This window comes from Temnothorax longispinosus, unplaced genomic scaffold (genome assembly GCF_030848805.1).
Source record: "Temnothorax longispinosus isolate EJ_2023e unplaced genomic scaffold, Tlon_JGU_v1 HiC_scaffold_28, whole genome shotgun sequence".
Taxonomy (NCBI): Eukaryota; Metazoa; Arthropoda; class Insecta; order Hymenoptera; family Formicidae; genus Temnothorax; species Temnothorax longispinosus.
Genome location: NW_027270100.1, coordinates 41,370 through 62,367, shown reverse-complemented (window position 1 = coordinate 62,367; position 20,998 = coordinate 41,370). Strand labels below are relative to the sequence as shown.

Sequence of the window (20,998 nt, the reverse complement as noted above, 5' to 3'; positions counted from 1 at the left end):
GTGACAATTTGTAATCTATTATTACTTTATGTTGGAATAATAAAAATAAAGTTGCTTCTTTTGAAAAGCAAGCGTCGAAGACGGTGGTGGGTAAAACCCCATATTTCTCGTGAGATTCGAGAAGGTTATGGTGCTTATCGAACTTTATTTATGTATTTCAAAACACATGATCATTACAAATTGTTCAAATTCACAAGAATGTCAGCAGAACAATTTGATCATTTACACAATTTGTTGAAGCCAAAATTACAGAAAACCAGTCAGAGGGAACCGATTTCAACTGAAATTCGTCTTGCTGCAACGTTAAGGTTAGAATTACTCATTTCATATAATAAATAATACTAATGTAACACATGGTTTTTTATTTTTTCTGAAAAACAAAATTTTATTATTAATTGAATTATATTCCTAAAGTAATTCGTTCAATATTGCAGCTTCCTTGCTCACGGAGACAGCGTTCGAACAATATCATTATGGTTTCGTATTGGAAAGTCAACTCTATATGCCATCATTCCTGAGGTGTGTAAAGCAATATGGGATATACTGCAACCTCGATACCTCAAATGTCCTCAAAGTGAGGATGAATGGTTACGCATCGCTGCTGAATTTTACGATAAATGGGATTTTCCCAATTGTATAGGGGCAATTGACGGGAAACATTGTCATATCCAGGCTCCGGCCTATTCCGGTAGTGCATTTCACAACTACAAAGGTTTTTTCAGCTTGGTCTTAATGGCAATTGTTGATGCTAATTACAATTTTATCTGGGTCGACATTGGAGATTATGGTAAGTAGAAACTTTTTAATACAATGACATTAAGAATGAAGAACTCGACGAAAATCAAAAGAAATATTGTCAAAAGCACTGAAAATATGAAATTGATTTAGAGCTCAGTGAAAAAATTATGAAAAAATACAATTAAACTAAAAAAACTAATAAACTATTCAACGTTTAATATAATTTTCAATTTTTAATCATTTATAACATTAATGATACATGATGTAATATATCCTTCAAAATGTCCAAATGTTTGTTGCTAGGTTCTATGAATGACGCTGGAATTTGGTCGAAAACTGCACTACGGGAAGCATTGGAACAAAACACCGTACATCTACCGGAAGCTCGTCCTTTGCCCCATACTAATTGTATGCAGCCATTTGCTCTTGTCGGTGACGAAAGGTTTCCTTTAAAAACATATTTGATGCATCCATTTCCGAGAAGAAATTTGCAAAATGTAGAGGCAAAGGTATTCAATTATCGACTCTCACGAGCACGTCGAATTGTAGAGAATGCTTTCGGCATTCTCGTAACAAGATGGAAAATTTTACAAAGACCATTAGCTGTAAAGTTGAGCACAGCGGAAGCTGTTATTCAAGCAACCGTTTGTTTACATAACTTTATTATGATAGAAAATAACAAGCAGTACTTTCCGCATGGAATTGCTGATTTTGAGACTAATGATGGTGAGTTAATATCAGGAAGCTGGCGGGATATGATCGGAGAAAATAATTTGTTGCATCCTTTGGGACGAATCGGTGCCAATATTGGTACAGCTGCCGCTGTAAGACAACGAGAAGGTCTAGCTCGATATTTTGTATCAGACGAAGGAAACATCCCATGGCAATGGCGGGCGATAGAATAAATATAATTGTAACGCCAGTATATTTATTGTATTTTATTATCATATCACATATAATGTCATGTTATAACTAGTACTAACAAAAATAAAATATCTATCCGATTCGCATATGATATAAAAACTTGTTTTAGAAAATATTAAATTATTTAAATAAAAAAAATTTCTTTTTTGAATTTATGTGATAATAAAATAATTATTAACTGAGATAAATAAAAGTCTTTTGATAATAAAATGTTTAAACTTCGTTGAATAATACTTTAATCCTTAAATAATAATAATTATTTAGTAAGTATGCGTCTTTAGCAAGAAAAACATAAGGTTCGTGAGAATGCGTGAATTTATTGCACGATCTGAGTAAATAAAAATAACTTATCAATAGAATCGCTAACATCAATTTTTCATTGAACAAAAAAAAATAAAAAAGTAGGAAAAAAATAAGAAATGTACGTCGCATCCGAATACATTTACAGGCTGCAAAAATAAAAATTTTTCATATACGTTTTTCTTTGAACAAGGACTCTCACAGCAATAAGTTTAAATAAACTATTAAGATCCGGTAACATAACACATGTAACCTAACACGTAAAAATATCACACCTGGACTATCCTCAATACCAACAGTTTACGAACAGTAAAGAGAGTTCCCAGCAAACACCAAGTAACATGTAACTTATAATTTATTGTAGAACACTTGATTGAAGTCACGACTTGCGTTCTACAATCAAGTGTCCTACAATAAATTATAATTAACTATAAATTACATGTTACTTGGTGTTTGCTGAGCACTTCACTGTTTGTGAACTGTTCACTGTTCCTTCGTGTTTACTGCGTTAACTGGCGTGAACTTTTGTATGACCTGCAGTAGTTCAATTATGCATTGAATTTTATTTTCTTCTGGAACTTTATTTAAACCCTTCTCAATAATACTGAAACCTTCTTCTTTAGGCTTTTCTTCGTTTGCACGAGAAGTCATAGTTGTGACTGCTGTTGATATCAACGATGTCGCATTGTCGAGTTCTTTTTCGAGCAACTCGCGTTTTATTACCTTTTTCTTCGCGAATTGGTCCGCTGGAGGTACAGAAAATTTTCTTTTACCGAAAGAGCTATAATTTTTTGCAAGCGATGAAGTAAATTTACCACTGTGGTTTTTAGAAAAAATTGGATTGGAAAGTTTCTCGCATGTATTTCTGGTGACTTGGTTCCTACAGTTAATTGGTTGCAAGGGTTTTCTGTTGCCAAAGGTGCCACTTAAGGAAACCGATGATACAGGCGTCGCGGTACAGCTAGAAGAACTTGCACTAGAAGTACTCGTGTATACGTCATCTACTTCAATTTCATCAGCTATTTCCGGTGATGCATCAACATTTAAAAATTCAGTCAATAGTTTTAAACTTACAATTTGGTGTCAATATAATATTTATAATATACATTTATTTACAATAAATATATTTACAATACATATATTTATAATATACAAACTTCATAAAATATACAACCTTCATAAAATTCCCAAGCAGTAGGATCATATTCGTTATTATCATCCTCATCCTGTACAGTACAATCACTGGCATTTTCTTCGACTGAGGGATTCACAGAAGGAACAGGTAAAAATGATGTTGTTGTGCTGCACATATAAATGAAGAGTTTAAAATTAAAAAACCGAAAAATCAAAATACACTTGCAAACGTACGATAAAATGAGAGTTATCCGCAGGTTTCAAATTTAATAACTTTTGACAATGCTTTCTTCTTTAACAACAAATTAAAGAATTAGAAAATGTTAGAATTTTTGGACTAACCGTCTGTGAGCAATATGTGGGAGTAAGAACAATAAATTCTGATACAAGTCCCATGGTTTTGAAGGCTTATAGCCGGATCCCGATGGTGGTAGACTTTGCTTTTTATGTTCTCGATTGAACATGTCCCTTAAACTTGACCATCGTTTCTCAATGTTTTGAGCAGCAATAACATTTTACACTGACTTTTGTATAACAACAATCTAACCTAGCTAACCTCTTCAAAGCACATATTAAACTCTATACATAGAATATATTGATAAAAAAATACCAATTATATAATACATTAAGAGCTACTAAGTTATAGTACATAAATAAAAGAATTTACCTGGAATATCGACTCCCAACGAATGTTTTAATTTTTCACTTATTGCAGTCCATACTTCTTTTTTCTTTGCGGTGTTTTTGTAGTTTTCATCTCTTTTATCGTAGAGACACTTACTATCTCTCACAAGTTCAATAATACATTCATCGACTTGCATCGTGTATACTGAGAATAATATCACGTTAAATCGATGAGGTTAAATAAAATCGTAACGCCGGTCGAGATGAACACTTCTTGTTACAACATCGACATCCGACTTACAACTAAGCTAAAAGAGTAGTGCGCATGCTCCCGACTGCTGCCGACATCCGACACGACTGACGACACCCATTGTAGACCGGGCCTTACTACTCGACCCGACTCGGGTCGCATCAATAGACGTGGAATACATACATAGATATGTATGTATTCCACGTCAATGATGCTAGAGTCCTGTATACATGATGCGACCCGAGTCGGTTTGAGTCGCAAATCGAAAACGCTAGTAGTAGCTGTATTATTTGATTAACTCGTGTTTTATTGTTCGTTGAGTCTTCTTCTGCGTCATTTGCATCCATTTCTTCGTTATTTAGCTCTTTGAATGGATATATTTTTACAGTCGGTATACTCGGTATCGCTAATTCTACGTCTTCGTCCGAGTTAATAACATATAGATGTGCTATCCCATCACGATTCGAGACAACGGCGTTACCTAAGTACACCTGCGATCCGGCATCTAATTTTGGAATATATCCGTATTTTATTTCAGGATTTGCTATACGAACAAATATTTGTTTTCGCGTTCTAGCGGGAATAGTAACAATTTCGTCGTTATGGAAATACGATACTCCGTTCACAACCAGACAAGCCCTCGGGTAGTCTATAGTTGCCTTTTGATTTTTGAAGAATTCCGTGCCTAGTATTCCGTCTGACTTAATTGGAAAATTATTAGGAACTACATGAAACCATGCATCAGCATCGAGAATGCGTAATTTAGCTACGCCTATCGTGCGTGTTCGTCCTTTAGTTATTCCACTAAGCTCGAATACTATTTTCTTATCAATGGGCACATTCTCATGGAGCGAATTCTCCTTTATCAAATTTATATCGGATCCCGTATCTATCATAAAGCTAGCGCGTTCGTCGAGAAGATTTTTACTTGGCAGAACGACAGAAGGTGGCTTCCCGATTTTATTACAGATTTTTACATTTGCGTTTCCTCTTGAGGTTCCTCCGGTTTGACCAGGCGCACTCGCGGGCGTTCGTTCAGCGCTGCGCCTACTCGCTGAGCCCGATCTCGGTTTCCCGAATTCTCTTGGGCTCTGTCGCGTCGTACGTTTTCAGAAGCTCTATTTTCTCTATTGAAGTATTGATTTCCTTGATTCCGCAGATTATTATTATATTGTCTCTTTTGACATTGTTCGAGACTGTGGCCAGGAATCTTGCAGTATCTGCAAATTATACCAGCGTTTCGCGGATTAGCTAAATTTAGACGATTAAAACGGTTATTATTATTAAAATTCATATTTCGCGCGGCATTATTTATCAAAGGATTTCGAACATTATTTAATAAGGGATTTCGGTTCAGAATTCGCGGTTGCAAAGCTTTACATTCCGCTCGTACATGTCCAGAATTTTTACAATACGAACATACTTTTGGTTGCCATTGCACGTGAGATATTTGTGCAAAAGGATTAATAGTGCTACATGAATAAGTATCATGACCATATCCAAGACAATTGTTGCATCAATTGTCGAATCGATTGTATGAGTCCTTCCGTTATTCTTATACGTTGCGCGTGTTCCTGATACTCCGTTTCAGCTTTTATTGCGGATTCTATCGCGGTATTTAAGGTGATTGGATCGCGTGGATACATTCTTGTATAAATGTCTGTTTTTAAACCAGTTAGAAAATTTCTTACGGCATTGCTTTCTGCAGAATTTAAAAATTGTATTGCCTGATTCGGATTTTCGGTTTAATAACAAGATTTTAATTACAATGGAATAAATTATTGGATCCGCCAGTGCGTAGATAAAAATAATAATCGAGATTAAGCGACCCAACTGGCCAATTTCTATTTATTTGTCTCACAACGTTTCGACCCCGATTGGGGTCGAATACCTACCTTCGACGGATCCAAGGAGCCATAATCTACATCGCCGACCAACAGCTAATTATTCTGGGGTTTTACCTCCTTAACTGCAAGAAGAAGAACCCATCAACGGAGACGTTCTGCCGGATCGAGCCACCTCGCATCACCCAGGACGTCACACCGTCCGCTGCCAGGAAGAATTTCGGAAAATCACCGCGCGAACGAAGGGCCGTCGAGCGCCCTGCGAAAAGCCGTGACTGACGGCCCTGTGCGAGGAGACACCGCGAGCCTGCGAGCTCATCCTCTATTGGTCCGCGCGATAGCGTCGCGGGGCCGCGTACGCCCGGGGTGGGGTACGCTATCGATTCCGCCATCGAGCGAAATTTCGGGAGTATTCTTGAGCCGTTCTCGATAGCCGACGCACGTATACGCGAATTGTTGTGCTCTGTCTTGCGGCCGGAGTCGCCCTTGAGGCGCATAAGATTTCGGGCTGTATCTTTCCAGCCCTTGGGACGACGGCGAAGATCCTCGGGAAAGAATCGACTTACGGTGAGGTTGCTTCGTGTAACAAAATCATGTAAAGCCACGACACCGCTCCCCGGGTAGCGCTCTCGCTCGGGAATATTCGCGATAATTACGTACTCGCCGACAAGGCGTATTTGGCGATCGATAGCGAAAGCGAGGGGACCCGGACTAGTCTCGTGGTCGTGGAATTGCAACCGAAATCTACGACTCCTGGAGATCGCAGTAAGCGCGCCGATGACGACGTTCGATATCGCGAATACGCAATTTTTCACGCCCTTCACGTTTACGTCCGCGTGCCACGTTGTGCGTAGTAATTCACCCGACCGAATATTAATCGCGGGATGGTATTAATTGCGTCAGCCGGGTGTCGCGCTGGTAATTACGTCGCTCACGATTCGCGTCCGGACACTTAGAGTATCTACGCGGTATCGGTTGTGCCGAGACATTAGTCCTGTGATTACGTCCTGACGTTACCGGCCTTGCCGTATTGTTCGCGCCTGAGTCTTGCTTTCGAGCACGTACGTAGGATAATAACTGCGTGAGAATATCGTCCGCGTCAACATATTATTCGCGTGAGAATATTGTTCGCGCCGATTGACTCCTGGCGTTGGGACGTTATTCGCGTGATAAATGACGGTAAAATACGAATCACCCCGACTGATTAGTTACGTTCAGAGGTTATTCGCGTTATCTTAAGAAGATTATTCGCTTTAGATTAAGAATATTATTCCCACTAGATTAAGATTATTATTCGCGGTAGACCACGATTATTCCTTGCGTTAGATTAAGATTATTAGCGACAAAATCTCTGCACGGCCTTGGGCCCTTGCGTTCACGCGCTCCGAGCGTGACGCGCTATCCTGTCGTGCCAGCCCACGCAATATTATTTCACGTTACTCCGATTATGTTTTGCCGATGTCGCCGGCTCTATTAATTTGAAGCCTTCGGGAAGTTAGTTTTCTTTTCATATTGGGTGTTTACGATAATTCGAGTACGAGTTAGTTCCACTAGGGCCGAAATATACGATAGGCACAACCATTGTGACGTCCTGGGTGATGCGAGGTGGCTCGATCCGGCAGAACGTCTCCGTCGAAATCAATTTTTATGGGTTCTTCTTGCAGTTAAGGAGGTAAAACCCCAGGATAATTAGCTGTTGGTCGGCGATGTAGATTATGGCTCCTTGGATCCGTCGAAGGTAGGTAATTCAATAATCTTTATCTTTCTTTTGATATAAAAGAGTATGATATTTATTGTAGAACTTTTACGATACAAGTGGTTTATGTGGGAGGATGGAACAAGTATAAGATATGTGACCTTTCCTGGCTCGTTCCACACTCTCCGTCGAGAGGGTGAAAGATTCTGCTTTTATACAATTTTGGAAACGGTAGTAGGAGGTGACCGCACCTCGTTACAATGAGTCATAAGGCGTTGTCTAGCGGATGTGAGTCTACTTCTAGTGGTGTGGCTCGCTTGCCAGCAATGAGTCATAGGGTGGTATCTTGAAATTCATTACCTTATATGGTCATGCGTTGCGCTCTGCTTCGACATGTCCATATATGGTCTATGCGAGGACTAGATTCACTCGAATGAGTCATACAGGTGACTCGTCTGAATTCTTTTTTTTATTCTCTAGTCTAACAGCGATTTGTATTGAGAGCGATACCTTCTTTCATTATAAAATTTCAATATGACTTTTATCATAAAGGAAAAGAAGAAATCTTTAATATTTTAATTTTAAAATGTGCAAATATATGTTGAATAACATTTAAGTTTCTTCAGACATACTTTACATAGGGTAGAATAATTCAATAATACAATTAAAGTTTTTATTAGTATGTCTAAAGTATAAAAGATAATGCTCTCTTCGTCTAACAGTTACTATAGTATATCTGACTCTCTCTTTCTCTCTTTCAGATCGTACAATACTCGTATCTCGCTCAGATCCGCGTTCCTTATGCTACGCATATACAATTCTATCTTTCTCTGGTTCGTGGGTAACGTTTCGGCGCTTGACGCTCGATATTTATATTAATTTTAGTAAGTATATATATATATCTTTGTTAATAATAATATTGATAAAAGTGATGTTAGCGGCGGTAATAATGATTTTAATATCATGTTAATAATATGTCGTGCAGGTAGAAATGGTCAGCATTCTCATTAGTACAGGAAATCAATGAAATTAAATTGTTTATATATATATATAATAAAAATTTTTTATTATTTTTATATCTCGCGAATGGTTGGGAATTTGATAGGAGTGTATAGGAAACATATTGCAGGACTTTCATTAAAGTATAATATAGCATTGGAAAATTTTATTGTTAATATATGTATTTGTTAATAACAAATTATTAATTAAATAAATTGGTACCTTTTTAATTTACATATTGATATTGTTAAGCTCTCCTTAGTCACACGGTTTTAATTCTACAATGAAATAATTTTTTTATAAGACACTTTATTTTATTGTTATAAATATTTCGTAAATAAACAATTGTAGAAATAAAAATTATTATCATTTTTCGTAGGTGTGTTGATATAAAGTCTATGTATACCGATGAGATTCGAACGTACACTACTTTATTTTTTTATTTTTGTAGATTTCACTATGAACGGGAGCAGGGGTTTCTTTAATTAATTAGGTGTAGGAGTTTAATAAAATTTATGTTTTGTATCTGGTCTTCAAGAGAAAAGATCAAGCTAACTGTACGTACAAACAACGTATTTTTTGCAATTATAATTTAGAAGATATTTTAATTTGAAATACCCGGTCCTGCTAAAACCGTATATACGTACATGTATATGTTCATAATTCAGGTTTTAGCGGGACTCTTGGTCATATACAGGGTAGGCCTCCCTTTGGAATTTTATATAGCTCTCATTTATAGAGTGACGATGTCCTGACTTATATGAAAGTTGTTATACTCCACCTGGAGTATAGATTAAAAATGTTTGTTGACATGGTTAATAATTTATATTTATTTGTTTATAAAAGTAAGTTGCAAAATTAAATAATTATATAGTGAATGTTTTTCTATCGAACGATTCTAATGATTATTCCTTACACACGTATATATTGTTTTTATCTCAAACTATTCGTTTTCTAATTTTATTTTAATTTATTAAGAGTTTATTATGGCTATCCTTGTCTTACACTCTGTGAACTGGTATTAAACTATCCTCGTCTTTCATGGAGTGAATGTTCAATTTTCAATCCCGTTTATTAGTTTAATTAATTTAAATAAAAAATCGGCGATAACGCTACTGGTTTTTAGGAGTATGAGAGATTCCATTTTTATCATAATAATTAAGTGTCAAAATTTTTGTTCAGAAATGAAATTTTTCGGTCTTAAAATGTATAAAAGACTAAAATATAAATGTAAAAGTGATTTGGTCTTTGTAAGTCTAAAGGGTAGGAAATTCAAAATGGCGGACGTGAAACTTTAATAATTTATAACTCGAGAACGGTAAGAGATAAAAAGATGGGGTTTCTTTTGTTGTGTTCAGATAATTAAGGGCATTATTTTAGGTTATTTAAAATATCTGTGTTTTATGGATTTCCATAATTTTTAATTATATCTCGGAATTAAGAAGAGATATGATGTGGGGGTTTTTGTGAGGTTATTTGACATGCTCTGAGTGTCTGCAGTGATTTTATTCATCATCTTTAATAATATTTTTATGATAAATTTTATTGTTAATTAGTTTATTTTGAGAGATCCAACAATGATTTATAACCAAAAGTTGTTTGACTTTTTGTGATAGTTCCAGTAATCACACTAACTAGGTCTGTTAATAATATAATTTAATTGTTTATAACAATCATGTTTGAAAAAATGCTAATGAGATAATTATTATTTTAGCGTGATAATGTTTCTTAGGCACAAAAGGTTATGTTCTTATAAATAATCTGCTTTTAATTTATTTATTTGTATTTTATTTTAATTTTCTGAGTTTATTCTTATGGATTATGCATTTATACATGTGTTAAATTGAATTTATATTGCATAAAGGATCTCATAAAGCCTGTAATATTCATTTACGATCAATTTTAGTGATTCTGGGGAATTTTAACAAGCAATTGTCCAAAAGTTTATAGTGTGATTCATGAAAATGGGGCTTAAGCTTGAAAGGGTACCTTAAAGGTGAAATTTCATGAGCAGTGAAAAGTAGCAGCAAATCGTACTGATTGGCTACAAAATAGAGAAGTTCTAGGAACTCGAGAACTTCTCTATTTTATAGCCAATCAGTACAATCTGCTGCTGCTTTTCATTGCCCATGAAATTTCACCTTAAGGCAGCCATGTTCTCTAGACTTGTGTCTACTACACGGTCTTACATACAGGTCTGGAAACTCCTGTGTTTTTAAGTGGTGGGGGGTGTCACCGTATTAGTGAGGCACGTAGACCCCAGTATTGGAGCAAAGCTATCGGACGGACGGGAAACTGAGCCGACCGTGACCATGTTCAAATGGTGGTGATCGTGTGTCAAAATTCGAAATCAGTGAAAATCTTTGAAACTTGTATGAGTGAAAGTTAACATAAATTATAAATACAATGCCAAAAGCGTGCATTGTGCCGAATTGCTGGAAGAAATTTAAGGACAATACAGAAAAATGTTCCGTTTTTAAAGTGCCTCAGGACGAAGAATTGCGTAAAAAATGGGAATCTGCAATTCCCGGCATTGCAGTATTGAAATCGTCGCAACATGTGTGTGAGCGTCATTTTGAGCCAACGTGCATCGTGCGAAAATTAGAGAAGCGTGGTCCAGATGGAAAAATTCTCATTGATGTAAGTGTGAATTATTTAAACAGTTTTGTCGATTGCATTTTCGCATTTGCATAAGGTTATGTATTAATTATATAGAATTATATACAATTATATAAAATTATATATCAAAGGTATTATATACATCAATGTACAAGGTATATAATATATATATATATACAATTATACATACATACATATTATATATGTATATACAGGGTGAATTTTAATGGATGTCCCATTCACAATTGTCATCTGCCAATTTGTGTCAATTTTCTTTCTATATATATAAAAAAATTTTCCATTTTGTAACGAAGACGTAAAGTTTAACATATTCTATATAAGTGAAGTGCTTTTTATCAAAAAAAGGATGCTCGATGAAGTATTGATGGTAAAAGGATGGGACATCCATTAAAATTCACCCTGTATATAATATGTATGTATGTATGTATGTATATATGTATATATATGTATATATGTATATATGTATATATGTATATATGTATATATGTATATGTATATATGTATGTATATATATCTATATGCACACGCACACGCACACGCATAAACAAGGATAGAATAACGCCAATAGCGCTTTGAACATGCATCGGAACGCGGCCTAATTTGATTGGCTCACCCCTAGGTTCGCCATTTTGCCTCACTATCTGAGTCACTCCCCACCCTACAAGTTTCCAGACCTGTATGTAAGACCGTGGTCTACTACTTTAAGAACGCGTGCTCGCATCAGCTGAGTGATTGTTGTGACAGTTAAGGCTCAGTCACAATGAGAGGAATAAGGAATAAGATAAAGGAGTTAGGAATAAGGCATGTTGCATTTCACTTTAATGTACGTGTACTGAAGTGAGATGCGACATTCCCTTATTCCTTATTCCTTTATCTTATTCCTTATTCCTCTCATTGTGACTGAGCCCTTAAGTTAAGGTGTGATTATTTATTCTTATATTGTTTTCAGGTGCTGTGCAATTAGGATGGAAATCGAAAAAATTTATGCGGCTGGAATATAGCGGTGATTATACCGTCAGACGTGACACCATCTAATATCATCATACTTTATGACAACTCAATGCTGTCTTGAGGTGCCACTGAGTTGAGTTGAGTTAGGCTAAGTTGGCAGCAATAACATTGAAGGTACATACAATATAAATAATTTCATAAAATTTTACAATAAAATCTAAATTTTGATACATATTATGCTTTTATTAATTCATACTAATATTATATTTACTGAACGTTATAATTGTACAAAATTACTAGGCAGCTTGACATATGTATATTAATATAAATTTAAAAAATTAAGAACAATTTTAATCTACAAATTTACGAGCATTATTGTCATATAATTAACAGAATGATATTTATATATTACTCATTTAATATCTTATTATTCTACTGCATTTTAATCATTTTCAGATAAGAAATGGATTTGCAAGGCATTTTAGAAGTATTTTTTAATAATCCATCGGATGATGAGTATGATAATTTTCAACCTCAGGAAAGGGAACGTCATACGAGAATTCCATATTTTTTTGAAAATATCGTATTAACTTATAGTTTAACAGGTAAGAGTAAAGAAAAGAGGAGAAAAAAAGAAAAAAATTTTTGCTGTATTAAATTTTTAATTACACACAGATGGTTTTGTATTGTAATAGTTGCATTAAAATAGCATTAATATTTGAACAGATTTTAAGTCACATTTTCGTGTAGAAAAGCATACATATGCAACATTAATACAAGATTTTGGACAACGTTTGTATCATGAGCAAGGTGCTGAAAAAATTTCTCCTGAAAAGCAAATAGCGATTACTTTATGGTTTTTTGGTAATCAGGAAGTTTACAGGTTAGTATTTGTTAGGACGGGCAGGTCAGGGATGACGAAAATTAACCGGTTAGGATTAATGAACTGGATCTTTTATTATAACACGTGTACACTCGAGAATGTTCGAGACGGAAGAAGAAGCAGCTAACGTACATACGAACAAAAGTGAAGTGAAGTTTTTGGAACGCTGTAGAAGACAGCGTCATCTAAAGTAACTAGAGAAAAAGACGATAGCGCCACCACAATCCGGCAGCGCTACTGTTAGCCATTGGTAAAAGATTTATAGAGAGTAACGAGGGCGCGAATTGTTCAATCTCTAACACCCTCCCTCAAGTTGCGCCCGGGAATAATCGATGGGTTGAAGTCCCAGGCCTGATATACATCTCGAATGTCTAACTCCAGATAAGGCCTTAGTGAGAATGTCGGCGATCATCTCCTCCGTAGGAAGATATACAAGCTTCAATGCGCGTTCATTTATCGCCTGACGAATGAAGTGGTGTCTGATATCTATGTGCTTGGACCTGGAATGAAACACAGGGTTTTCAGCCAACAGTCCAGCACTACGGTTGTCATTGTAGATTACAGCGTCCGCGAGATCCGCACGTCCGAGTTCCTTGAGAAAGTTGGTAAGGTACATGATCTCCTTGGTAGCGTCGGCTATAGCCATATATTCGGCCTCTGTGGATGATAGAGCAACCGTCCTCTGCTTGCGTGATTCCCACGTTATAGCGCCTCCGCTGAGTGTAAAAATGTAACCGGTGTAGGAACGTCTGTCAATCGAACAATTGCCCCAGTCGGCGTCCGCAAAGCCTCGCAACGGTTGATTATCCTTGTGAAAGAGACCAATTCGTAGTCGGAAGTCCTCTGAAGGTATCGGAGCACGCGTTTGGCAGCAGCCCAATGCTCGCTGTTGTGACATGAGTTGAACTGACTAAGAGCACTAACAGCGTGCGCGATGTCGGGGCGTGTTCCCACGGCAACATACATCAGGGCCCCGATTAGCTCTTGATACGGGTGATCTTCGGTGTTGTCCTTTCCAGCGTCTGTGCTCTTCGTCAGCTTGACGCCTAAGGCGATGGGAGTGTTGATGGGCTTACAATCGCCCATCCCAAAACGTTTGAGAACCTCTTTGACGTAACCTCGTTGACCAAGATGAATGCTCTCCCCGTTGCGCCGAATCTCGATACCGAGACAGTATTTGGCGGTGCCAAGATCTTTAACCTTGAACAGTCTGGCGAGCTCTCTCTTGATTCGATTTTCCATATTTCGATCGTTGGAGACAATCAGGATGTCGTCAACATATACGAGTACAAAAGTAAGTTTTCCCTTGTCGACATAAACACATGGGTCCGCGTTGGTAGGAGTCAGCCCCATGCTGCGAAGTCCCCTGTCGAGCTCCGCGTACCATTGCCGTCCGGCCTGACGCAGGCCGTAGAGAGCCTTCTTTAACTTGCATACCCTATCCGGGCCTTTGATGTCCCTCAGCATGGCGTAAACTCGCTTCAGAATCTCAGGATCCTGTTCTTGATGGGCCATCCTCTCCAAAGTTGGCTGCAACAAATCCGGCAATTCCATGTATATATCGGTATCGATTTTTCCGTTTAGATACGCGGTCTTAATGTCTAGTTGGGAAACCGTCAAGTCGAATTTTGCAGCCAATGCCATCAGCAGTCGAAGCGAACCTAGGCGGGCGACCGGAGCGTAAGTCCCGAAAAAATCGATGCCTGGGCGTTGAGCGTATCCCTTCGCGACCACGCGTGCTTTTCTTCGATTCAGGACTCCGTTGGCGTCGAATTTATTTCTCAAAACCGTGCGACATTTAATGACCTTACCATTCTTAGGTCTCGACACGATATCGAAAGTATCGTTGAGGATTAAACTTCTGATTTCTGAATACACCGCGTCGAACCATTCATCCTTATTCGGTCCGGATATCGCCTCGCGAAAAGGGATTTCGCATGCATTGAATGCGAATTCGGCATCTTCCCACGTCTCATCTTCGCTTGACTCGACCTGATTTCCTGCTTCCCGTGGTTCGGCGACGGCAGACACCATGTTATATCCCTTGGCTGGTCGACCCGGTTTGCCCGTCAATATTTTGCGCGGTCTACCGGGACCACGTCGTAATTCATCGTCTGCTGGATCCGGTTCCTCTTGGTCAGCATCGTTCGCAGCGTTAATTGGCGGGTTCTCATCGTGACCGCCCCGATCTGGCTCCTCATCGTTCGGTAGAACCCCCGCGTCAGGGTGTGTGTTTCCGCCAATTTCAGTCTCACCGCTCGTCTCTGGGCTCTGCTGATTATCTGAAACAGAAAAAAGGTTGCCCGAGGATCCATGGACAGGATCTTGCTGGCCCTCCCTGGTCTGGAGCTCGTCGAAGAACTTGACATCTCGCGTCACATGAATCTTCATCTCAGACGGCACCCAAACGCGATAGGCCTTAGACGTTTCGGAATATCCGACGAGAGTTCCTTCAATTCCTCTTGGCGAAAACTTGCCCTTGTCAGGAGATTTGTCTAGGATGTACACCTTGACTCCAAATTTCTGCAGGTATTTAAGGCTGGGGCGCCTGCCCGTCCACACCTCGAAGGGTGTCTTTGTACCGAGAATTTTTGTCGGGCACCGATTTCTCACGTGATTGGCGGTTGCAACAGCTTCGGCCCAAAAAGATGTCGGGAGTCCGGATTCCGTCAACATGCAGCGAGCAGACTCGACGAGTGTCCTATTCTTCCGCTCGGCTACACCGTTTTGTGCGGGTGTATATGGAGTCGTCAACCGTCGTTGAATTCCAGCCTCCGCCAGTATTTTATCCATAGTTGCGTTGCAAAATTCCTTCCCGTTATCTGACTGCAGTGCTTTGATTCTCTTACCGGTTTGCGTCTCTGCATAATTTTTATACTCCAGAAACTTGGGTGTCACCTCGGATTTGTTTTTCAGAAAATAAATCACGGTCCAGCGGCTATGGTCGTCGGTAAATGTGAGAAAATATCGGGCGCCGCCCCGCGAGTGTGTTCGCATGGGACCGCACAGATCCGTGTGCACTATTCCGAGCAAGTCAGGTGACCTTTTGTCACGTTTCGGAAAGGGTGGTCTCGTGAGTTTTCCAGTGGCGCAGACATCGCACGGAGGAAGCACGTCGTTGACCTTGAATGTTAAGCCGGATGCCATCTCGTTCCGTAGCATGAAAGACATGTCGTTCCAGTTCAAATGGCCAAGCCGGCGATGCCATTCGGTCGTGCTATTCGAGGCACTCGTAGCTATGCATGCCGTGTCATGTCCCTCACGTAAGAAAAACAGATCACCCTCACGATCAGCTACCATTTTCACAACACCGTTAGCGTCTTTCACGTATGCGTGTTTTTCGGTAAACAGGACTTTATGATTTTTATCGACTATTTTCGCGATCGATAAGAGGTTCGTTCGAAGGTCCGGTACGTATAGCGCGTTCGCGAGCGTAACCTCCCTGTTCCGTTTACCGTTTGAGACTGTCACGTTCACGTCACCCTTGGCCGTCGCGCACGCGGTAGCCTGGTTTGCTAATTTTATACCGTTCTCAGCTTTGTACGTTCTCGCGAATAACTTGGCGTCCTTACAGAGATGCGACGTGCATCCGCTATCGAGACACCACCTTTGACTCGTCACATGATTTGACGATCCGCTCGCGGAGACATTAGAGATTTCGTTTGCGTAAAAAACATCACTCGCGGTATTCGCACTTTGGGCTTCCCTCTTCTTCTTGAAGCAGTCCGCGGCCTTGTGGCCCTTCTTCTTGCAATAGTGACACTTGTATCTTGCTTCGTTCGAGGAGTTTTTACCGCCTTGTTGACGGCCGGTGGCGCCATCCGTCGGTGTCTTCGACTGTTGCTTCGAGAACATGGCGTTCGTGTCCGCCTCGGCGTTCTTGTAAACCTTGCTGTCGCGCTCTTCGATGATCTTGATCATCAATGCGTCTATGTCCGGCAGATTGTCGCGAGATTTGATTGCGCAGCAAAAGTTGTCAAAACTGCTTGGCAAGCTGTGAAGCAGCATTATAGACAGTAAATCGCCGTTGATCTCGATATCCATATTATGCAATTTATCCACCGTATCCATGTATCGGGATAAGTAATCTCTCACGTCTTCGTCCTCGCGCATTTTATTCAATAATAATTGTTCCAAGAGCGCGGCTTTTCTCATAGGTCCCTGGGAAGCGTAAACAGATTTTAGCCTGTCTCATACCTCTTTGGACGTGTTGCAGTTCCGAATATGCTTAAGTTCCGTCGGACTGACGGACAAGACTAGATCACTCTTCGCCTTGCGATCCTGGATGATCCAGTTGTTCAGCGCAGTTTGTGCCGCGGCGAGTGCTTCGCCTTCGCCGGTCACGGTGGGCCTCGGAATGTCGCCATTAACGTACGGCCACGAGTCGTTTTTTATCAAAAGCGCCTCAACTTGGATTAACCACGTATCGTAATTATGCTTCGTTAAGAGTTCGATGCGCGTCGAATTAATCGTACTCATGTTTGACATAGCTATTCGTGGCTCAACTATTTCGCGTCGTAGTTCGTTTCACACGTACGCGATTAAGCACTTCCGATAAAGGCGTACACAGAAAAAGTCCTTCGTTCGATTTTCATCGTTCGCGAAACCGCTAGGCCCATAACCTGTTAGGACGGGCAGGTCAGGGATGACGAAAATTAACCGGTTAGGATTAATGAACTGGATCTTTTATTATAACACGTGTACACTCGAGAATGTTCGAGACGGAAGAAGAAGCAGCTAACGTACATACGTGGCAACGAACAAAAGTGAAGTGAAGTTTTTGGAACGCTGTAGAAGACAGCGTCATCTAAAGTAACTAGAGAAAAAGACGATAGCGCCACCACAATCCGGCAGCGCTACTGTTAGCCATTGGTAAAAGATTTATAGAGAGTAACGAGGGCGCGAATTGTTCAATCTCTAACAGTATTATACATTATATTTTTATTTTTATATGTGAGAAAGGGCCTAGCGGGATAAACATGTATATATAGATAATTATAAAATTACATATATATATTTTTTTGTGTGCATGTGTGTAATTCTAAATACAACATTTAACAATTTTTTTATTTAAAAAAATATAAAACAATAATTTTATAATTACTTATATATAGTTCTATACATATAAAATTAACAATAAGAAAATATTTACAGTAACTTTTTATATTTTAATAAATTAAAATAATTAAGAAATAGGTATTTTGTGAGCTCATAAATCGCTAAATGATGTTTTGTTACAAAATAATTAGATTTCTTTATTTTAAGCGTAGTTCTCTCTTGTACCAGGGAAACTTGGGGTGGTTTTATTGAAAAAGGGTTGCAGTTCAATAATTTAAGAATGCGTATTTTGCGAGCTCATAAATTGATAAATAATATTTTGTTGCAAAAGAATTAGTTTTTTCAATTTTAAGTTGCATTAGCAATATGCTAAATTTGTTTAATTTTTTTTATTATACAGAATTTATGCTTGTGTATACACATACACACGTACGCACACACGCATACATACATATATATAAATTTTTCAGATCAGTTGCTGATCGATTTGGCACATCGAAGGATACTGTTTGGAAATGTGTATTTAAGGTTGCAATGCTACTAACTGAAGATGCCCACCGATATATTAAATGGCCTGAACATCATGAAATGGCTATCTTTGAAAGAGAATTTCGCAAATTACATGATTTTCCTGGAGTAATTGGTGCGATTGACGGTTCCCATATAGCAATAAGTGCGCCTATAGAAAATTTTATTAATCGCAAAGGGTATCATTCAATAGTTTTACAAGGAATATGTGATTATAAATTACGATTTATAGATGTTTTTACAGGAATGTGTGGTAGCGTTAACGACGCAAGAGTATGGCGTTTAAGTAACATTAGAACATTAATAACACAAGATGAAAATAGGTACTTTCAAAATCAGTACCATCTTTTAGCTGATTCAGCATATCCTCTGTCAAGTTATAAGTTAACTCCATATAGAGATAACGGTCATTTAAACAAAATACAAAAAAGGTTTAACACAAAACACTCAAAAACACGTGTAGTCATTGAGCGTGCTTTTGGAACATTAAAAGGACGATTCAGAAAGTTAAAATATATTTACATGTACAATACAGATATGATACCCTTAGTTATTATGACTTGTTGCATTTTACATAATATATGCATAGAAAATGAAGATAAACTTATGGATGAAGATGTATATGACGCAATAGAAATTCAAAATAACGTATTTAGAAATGGAGAAGAAAAAAGAAATATTATCGCTAATTTACTATAAAATTGTTTTTACATGTAAGGAACATTCTTATCATAAATATATATTTATATAAAACAGACATCACTATACTGAATTTAAAACCTTAAATTTGCCGTTAAATTCAACATTCCGAACAAACATGTCCTGTACTATTTTGCAAACAAGTACACAAATGGTCGAGTAATTTTGTAATTTTACTAATTATAAAAGTCTCTAAACGTGGTCATTTTCAGTAAATAATAATTCAAAATTTTACATAGTGACTTGCAAAATAGTACATAATTTTCTTATTTAAAATGATTAAATTTATATGTATACTGTATACTTAACAGTTACCATCAAACATCCTGTATATATGCTCGTACATACAGAAAAGTTAAACAAACATAATTTGATTATAGAAATAATATAAAAATCATAAAACAGTGTAATATAATAAAAAAAGTTTACATAAATAATTGTAAATTTTATGTTAGCAAAATTATGATATATTTCATAATAAATATAAATTTTTATGTAATTGTAAAGGAAAAGAAATGAAAAGGAAGATGAGGTTGATGATACACGAACTAGCAACATTACATACATACACGTATATATATATATATATATGGGGCATTCCACGCCAATTCGCAAGGGGTCAAACTTCGACCTTTTTATTTTTGATGGCCGCTCGTTTTTTAACAGGTCTTTACGAGTATTAGACCCCTGTTAAATCGTTTCTATAATAAATGTAGCGTTTCCGAAATAGAGCCTGCGCAAAATGAGGACTGCAAAATTTTCAATGAATTTTTTTGCCTATTAGACAACGTCTAAGAAAAAAATTCATTGAACATAAAATACGCTATTTAGATCGTAGTTTAAAACAAAAATTATCCCAAATTTTTATAATAATGATTTTAAACTAATAAAGTAAAAAAACACACAAAAATTTGAATATCTCAAAAACCCCATTTTCTATTTTTTTGAAATTTATAGGGAATATTCTAGGGAGTATTAGAATAATTTTAAGACTAGTTGGAAGTTGCGCAGAATTTTTGGGAATTTTTTATAAATTTTTTTGTGAGGCAGTAGTAATATTTGACTCACAAAAGTGTAGTTAAAAACGCGTTTCAGACAATTCTGAATTGATTTAGATATACTTTTTTACTAAAGCATGATGAAGATCTCGGCATAGCACACGACAATTGCGATAAATAGTGTGGAAAAGGCGAAAAAAATAGATTTATGAGGAAGTTTAATTCAATAAGTACATTTGTTTAAGAACATATTATTTATAATTTTATTATTTTGTGCTCAATATAATCATTCGAAAATAAGTAATCTTTAACAATTAATTTATAATTTTTGGTATGACTTGGTATGACGCAGTGGACACGTTGAGTCTGAGGTATTCTTTTTGTTTGATCGTACCGACCTGTCAAAAATTCGGCGGCGATTTCAAGTATTGGGAAAAAAAAAATTATGAAATTGCCGCCGAATTTTTGACAGGTCGGTACGATCAAACAAAAAGAATACCTCAAACTCAACGTGTCCACTGCGTCATACCAAGTCATACCAAAAATTATAAATTAATTGTTAAAGATTACTCATTTTCGAATGATTATACTGAGCACAAAATAATAAAATTATAAATAATATGTTCTTAAACAAATGTACTTATTGAATTAAACTTCCTCATAAATCTATTTTTTTCGCCTTTCCCACACTATTTATCGCAATTGTCGTGTGCTATGCCGAGATCTTCATCA

At 37.5% G+C, this 20,998-nt stretch overlaps 1 protein-coding gene across 1 annotated transcript; it reads left to right on the top strand.

The window, feature by feature from the left end:
* The first annotated feature begins 198 nt into the window (after positions 1-198).
* LOC139824146 (uncharacterized) lies at positions 199-19,513 on the top strand. The gene is made up of 6 exons (XM_071796634.1): positions 199-308; positions 435-787; positions 1,042-1,170; positions 1,288-1,464; positions 12,827-12,983; positions 18,512-19,513. The coding sequence occupies exons 1-6, from the start codon at positions 199-201 to the stop codon at positions 19,266-19,268; spliced, it is 1,683 nt and encodes a 560-aa protein (XP_071652735.1). The 3' UTR covers positions 19,269-19,513.
* Positions 19,514-20,998: the final 1,485 nt, after the last annotated feature.

What these genes read in the sequence shown, in the direction of transcription:
- LOC139824146 (XM_071796634.1), top strand. Translation starts at nt 199, where the DNA reads ATGTCAGCAGAACAATTTGATCATTTACACAATTTGTTGAAGCCAAAA. An exon ending in GCAGCCATTTGCTCTTGTCG is followed by an intron (nt 1,171 to 1,287) that starts GTGACGAAAGGT and finishes GTCGAATTGTAG; the next exon opens with AGAATGCTTTCGGCATTCTC. An exon ending in GGTAATCAGGAAGTTTACAG is followed by an intron (nt 12,984 to 18,511) that starts GTTAGTATTTGT and finishes TAAATTTTTCAG; the next exon opens with ATCAGTTGCTGATCGATTTG.